This window comes from Propithecus coquereli, unplaced genomic scaffold (genome assembly GCF_000956105.1).
Source record: "Propithecus coquereli isolate 6110/MARCELLA unplaced genomic scaffold, Pcoq_1.0 Scaffold77, whole genome shotgun sequence".
Classification (NCBI taxonomy): domain Eukaryota; kingdom Metazoa; phylum Chordata; class Mammalia; order Primates; family Indriidae; genus Propithecus; species Propithecus coquereli.
The window spans coordinates 1,118,974-1,125,079 of NW_012153840.1; the positions used below are offsets into that span (position 1 = coordinate 1,118,974).

At 51.5% G+C, this 6,106-nt stretch overlaps 1 protein-coding gene across 1 annotated transcript in view; it reads left to right on the top strand.

Annotated features, from left to right (window-relative positions):
* The first annotated feature begins 2,193 nt into the window (after window positions 1-2,193).
* SPATA21 (spermatogenesis associated 21) overlaps window positions 2,194-6,106 on the top strand; it is a 22,332-nt gene continuing 18,419 nt past the window's right edge. The window contains exons 1-3 of the mRNA XM_012662578.1: window positions 2,194-2,322; window positions 4,019-4,170; window positions 5,580-5,808. Coding sequence (XP_012518032.1) covers window positions 2,194-2,322; window positions 4,019-4,170; window positions 5,580-5,808 — 510 coding nt within the window. The remainder of the gene's footprint in view (window positions 2,323-4,018; window positions 4,171-5,579; window positions 5,809-6,106) is intronic.

Sequence of the window (6,106 nt, forward strand, 5' to 3'; positions counted from 1 at the left end):
AATGTTCTAAAATTGCGGTAATGGTTGCACAAGTCTGTGAATATACTAAAAGCCATTGAATTGTACATTTTAAATGGGTAAATTGTATGGTATGTGAATTAAATCTTGATAAAGCTGTTAACAAAAAAGGGTACCAAATGATCCAAAAGGGGCACATAGTCTATACTTGCCAAGCCCTCCTCAAAGTCTGTCCTTGAATTCCATGCCCCTCTGCTAGGGTTGGGGCTTCCCCTGCTTGTCTAAATTCTCACAGTTAGCAAGCTCCAGAGAGGGACGGATGAGGGGCTGGATCTCCTCTGCCCTCTTAAAACTTTAGTTTGTGGAATGTTGGGGCCTAAAGATTCCAAGGTTGAGACTGCATGTTCTGAGGTGGAGACAGTGGACAATGGGGGGCGTGTTTGAGGGGTCAGGCGGGTGGCGGGAGATCCTCCCCAGATGGGTCATGCACCCCTGAGACAGGAAGGCTCAGAGAAAAGGGGAATGGTGAGGGGAACCCTAATGGGAGAGAGGTGGGGGAGGAGAGGAGCTCCAAGGGAAGAGGGAAGGACTTGGACACAGCCCTGACTTCTCCATGCCAAGCAAGAGCCTGGGTTCTTTGGGAGGCCAGAGCTGCAGGGGTGGGAGGTCACCTGGGAGCTGAGGTCTTGTTTGCATTGTGGGGGTGCAGGTCTAACTGCAGGAGGGACCTGGAGTGTAGGAGGAGGAAGCGGAGATTTGAGTCAGCAGCTATTAAGTGCACCTCCTTTGTGCCCCTGGTGAACTGTGAGAGCCATCAGACACCCAGTGTGTCCCCAAGGCCTGACGTTGTGCCTAACACAGGCACGCGTCATTAAACAGCTGTTGATTGCATGAGTGAACGAACGACTTAAGCTTCTTTGAAAGCTTACGATACAGTGAGATAAGCAGTCTGGGAGACCAGAGAGGCCTGGGTTTGAATCCAGCTCCTCTGAAGACCAGCCATGTGGTAGTGGACAAGACATTGGACTACTCTGAGCCTTGGTTTCCTTATCTTTAAAACAGGGCTGAAACCACTGACCTCACAGGGCTCTTAGGAGAATACCGCTCGCAAACGTGCTCGGCAAATAGAAGGTTTCTCCAAGGATGCTGGCTGGCCTGCCGCGATTTAAAGTGGAAGAAGCACCATCAAGATCTTCAAGGTCACAGGGTGTCCCTGGGGGCGGGGAGTAGGATTTGCCCCTGGAAACTAGTTAACAGTGAAAAGCGTGCTTGACATACCTATAGAAATGGTGTCGATGTTGCCCCAGAGGAATTCAGTGGCTGGAGAGAGGCTAAGTGGGTTGGATGCTGGGAGAAGAGGGGGAGCTTAAAGCACGGGGCAGGGGCTGTTGGAGAGGCAGAAAGCGGGAGGTGGGCACAGAGGCTGGGGGGCTGTGGGATTGGGGTTACAGAAGTCTGCCCGGATTAGAGCAGGAAGCTTGCTTGCGGGATGGTGATGCAGCCAGATGAGGGCAGGCGAGAGAGGCAGGAGCGACACTAGGAAAGGCTTTAGAAAGGGGCGTGTCCAGGGCAGGGTGTGGGTGCTTTGGAGAACTCCACATTGCCACTGGAGACCTTGGGGTCCCGAGACAGACGGACAGATGTTCCCAATTCCTGTTCCCTAGCTGCATCTAAGAGCATGGAGCTTCCACGCAGCTGTGACATTCTTGGGCTCCCTTTAAAAGGCACATCAGTAGTTTAAAGACACTGAGACGTCCGGCAGGAAAGCGCCTGTTCCATTTTGTTTAACCCATTTAGCCTCAAAACCTCGTGAAGCATCTCGAGGGACCGAGATTCCGAACAACCCCCTTTAGGAAACGCCGGTGCGGGGGAAAGTGTGTGGGTCTGGGGGTCTGACAGGCCACGCTTCAAAGCCTGCCCCGTGACCCAGTAGCTGTTGGACCTTGGGCAAGCCTCTCTGCCTTCCAGAGCCTCCTTTTCCTCGGGCGCGTTGTGACAGTTAGGAGGAACATGTGGCTAAACTGCTCGTGGCTGGCTCTCTGGTTCCACTGCGTGCCTCTCCTCGCCAGGCCCGGCCCTGCCTCTCCCTAAGCCGGGCTTTCTACGTTGCAGGCTCCACGTGGGCTACTGAAGCAGCAGTTAGGTAACGGGCTCGGCGCAACCTTGACTGGATTTCTCCTGTGGGAGCACAGCAGCCGATGCCCCTCACTTGGCACCCTTGTTGGCCCTGGCATGATGGACAACAGAAATGCCCAGATGGACACGGAGGGTGGGACCAAGGTCTCAGGGGCCCAGTCAAGTCCTGGCCCGAGGATCAGCAGAAAGACGGCTGATGTTGAGCCCTCCATTTCAGAAGTCAGCCAGGTAGAGACCTCATGTTCTGACCCCTTCATTCCCAGCTGGCACCTTTCCCTTTCCTTGCCCCAGCTTCCTCCCCAACTGCTTCCATTAAGACTCTCAGTTACAAGGACACAAAACCCAATTTAAGCTGGATTAAGCAGGAATGAGAATACATCAGTTTGGGTAACTGACAAATCCATGGTAGACTTCAGGTATGGCTGGATCAAGGTGCTAAATGAGTATCTCCTGGCTCTACCTTCCTCTGTGTTGTACTCATTCCCAGACAGGCTTTCCCTGCCAGGTAGCAAAGATTGCCCTGGCTGCTACCGGATTACATGTTCCCATCTTACATCCCCTGGCCTAGCATCCCCAGCAGGAAGAAAGCCTCTTTGCAATCCTCGAAGCAAGTCTCTGGCATCACTGCCGTTGGCCCAGATTGTGGTCACATGCTCATCCCTGAACCAGTCACCATGGCAGGGGGAGTGGCCTGGATCTCTTGGTACAGTGGAGACACAGGTGATAATTGGCTTCGCTGAGCTCCTTGGGTCAAACGGAGAAGGGAAGGTTCTCGTGAAAAGAATGCTGGCTTCTGTAACCAGAACTGCCTCCTTCCTCTACTTGGTGCCTTCCACAGCCTTTGGCCCCCACTTATGGCCTCCAGCTCCCCTTCATTCCCCTGACAGCTCCTCGGGGCTTCCATCCCTGCCCTTCACCAGCCCCCAGCCAGGATCCTAAGCTTCCACCACCTCTCGGCCTCTTTCCATTAAATATGTTCCTTTTGAAAGTGCCAAGTAGCATGAACTGAAGAGCATAAAGAAGACCCTCCTCCCCATCCAGTTTTCCCAGGGCCAAAAATGTCACCAGTAAAAAAGTCAGCATTCCCTTGGGTTAAGTATTGCCCTCCCCCGTGGCCTCCGGTATAATCCTGGCTTCCCCTGGGGCGGGGAGAGGGCCTGGGGGGAGGAGCCTTGGAGGGAGGCTGGGCAAACATTCAGGGCTTCCTTCATCCGCCCATTTATTTTTTCAACGAGCACAGTCAGGGGTCCCAGTCCTGCCACCTAACTCACTGTATGACCCTGGGCATGTCACTGCACCCCTTCCAGCCTCACTTGTTTCATGGTGAGAACTAACTGCGTTAAATCCCTGGAAGGCACCCAGCACGGGCCCTGCCTCGTGGCAGGTGCCCATCTGCATTAGCTCAAATCAGAATTGCTTATTGGAACAATATCAATTAATTAATTGAGTCAGGCTGTTTGGAGTTTGTTGCCTCCGGTGAGGCTTGGAGCTGGGTCTAGGTCCCTCAATTGGAGAGTGACGGACCAAGACAGTGATCAAATCCCAGTTCCACAGCCTGAGATTTGAAGTAGCGGAAATCGTGGCAAGCCTCTCCAAAACACCGTGAGGGTCTTGGAGTCCCCTAGACTGCTCTCTCAAGCTGTCCTTGGGGCGATCCCCCCGTCTCGGGTTCTAACCTGAACTCCAGGCTCATGCCAGAGCCTTTAGTGCTGCGTGACAGCGTCTGGCTGGGCCAGGCCCTGCGTCCCAGCCTCTCTCTCCCTGGCTCTCGGCTCCTCCTCACCTCTCTGCAACGCCTTCCCCAGCTACGCACAGGACCTCCCTGTCCCTGCGGCCACGAGGATGCCTGGCGGGGACTGGGGGGAACCACTCCTTGGCACTCAAGGCCAGCCCTTGAGCCAGTGCCGCTGGCATCTCTGTCCAGGTCATGTTTCCGGATGCGGAAGAAGTGGGCAGTGGGAAGCAGCCCTCATCTGCTCCAGGAGGGCCAGAGACGGGGCCTGAACACAGAGAAGCATCCGAGGAGGGGCCTCCAGAGCTCAGGACTCAGGAGCAGAGGCCTCCAACAAGACCAAGGTGAGCTGAGGGGCTTCCCAGAGAACAGGTCCAGGGGAGAACCCCCTGGATCCCACCTGGAGGGGAGAGAGAATTTAGAACTCCCAGACTAAGGCAGATCCACCTGGACACAGCACCGTGTACTGCTCTTTCATTGCGCTACTTGCACTAAATCATTATCCGTGTTAACCTTTTGTCTGAGCTCCCCCACTAGACCACGAACCTCTCTTACATGTCTTGTTCAAGGGGCATTTATATGTTCTGTCTGGCCGCAAATCCCTCATACCTGGTACTGTGCCTGGCATATAGTAGATGCTCAATAAATAATGATTCACTGAATTCATAGAAAAATGAACAAAAAAGCTGAGAGACAAAGAAACACACAAAGATTTATGTGATATTATTATTTTCTAAATTTTGTATACATTTCTAACCTTTTCTATGGCAAAAATGTATTCTTTCTAAAAAGAGAAGGTTGAGAGAGAGCCAGAGAGAGGCAAAGTGAAGACATGAGTCTACCTGGCTTATCATTTAAATTTGATTATAACCGAAAACTCCTAAAAAACCTCTGCGTGAAAAGTTAGGGGAATCAACCCACACCAGGTTTGACCCCCCCACCCCCCGCCCCAGAATAAATACTGCATTCCACAAGCACGTGGATACCATGTTGGTGGAAATATAAACCATTTCAACATAGCCGTTTCATCAACTGGGCAATTTGTTTAAACTGCCTTTAAATTATCTTTACCTTCATCCATTTCTAGAAATTGGCCCTACAGAAATAACTGGTGATTCAGGCAAAGTTTTATGCACAAAGATTTTCACTGTCGTATTATTTTAAATACTAAAAAATTGGAAATCCCCTAAGTTGCCCACACTGTAGGGAAATGGTTGATGATGGTTATCTACAAAGTATGGAATTTTATGCATTCATTAAAAAGCATGTTTCTGAAGGATTTTTTGCATGGGAAAAATTTAGGCTATAATGTTAATTGAAAAAAGTAGACTACAAAATTGTATATGCAATGTGATTGGAACTATTTAAAATCATGCAATTATTTGAAGATGGCAATTAAACAAATCCCTATTAAACATATGCATGTATACGCATAGCAAAAAGCCAGGAGGAAATAACCCGGAGTACTAAGGTGAGATCAGGTAGACACAAAGTCCGATTTCGAGCTGTTATCTTTCCCTAGGCTCAAAGTCTCCCAACCTCTCTGCCACCCAGTTCTGATTTTTCTGTTTCTTTTTTTTCTGAAAAACAATAAATAACACTAAAAAACTTAAATCCTAACCCCTCCAAACATTGACATCAAAGTGTCTGTGGTTTGGGGAATTCATATGAGTCCTTCATTTGTTCTCCTGGGCATTAAGTATGCACCTGTGGTGTGTCTAACTCTGTAAGAATGTAAAACAATGTCTGGGAGTCAAAGTGTCCCTTGTCTGTCATCTTGGGCCCCCCAGGAAGGGCCTGGGGAGCTGCAAGCAGGCCAGGATCAGCCTAAGCCAGAGAGTGAGCTGGAGTTGCCACCTTGCAGGGTTTCTCCAGTGCTTGAAGGGCCGCAGCCGCCAGGCTCTGCGAAGGAGACTGAGGACCAGCGAGGGAGACAGTGGAACCCAGGGACTGCGGAGGGTCAGCCCCTCGAGAGCTGCCAGGTACCCCCCCCAGGAGATCTGGGCAGAGGGAATGGAATGACCTACCCATAGCGGAAGCAACCCCCCCAGGGGGGGTTGCACACCCCCCCCCAGTGCACTTGTGTTTGCTCCTCGCCTCTGTACCAGAGATGCTGAGTGCCCGGTCTGTGTGGGTCGTCCCCCAGCCTGCGCCGCCGCAAGCATTTAAGTCTTGCTTCCAGAGTGGCCCCGCAGGTGGGGGTTTCTGTATACGGATAATATTGGGGCATGTTGGGTCTAACGAAGCTGAAACAGGTTTCTGTACGCAAGGATATCCTAG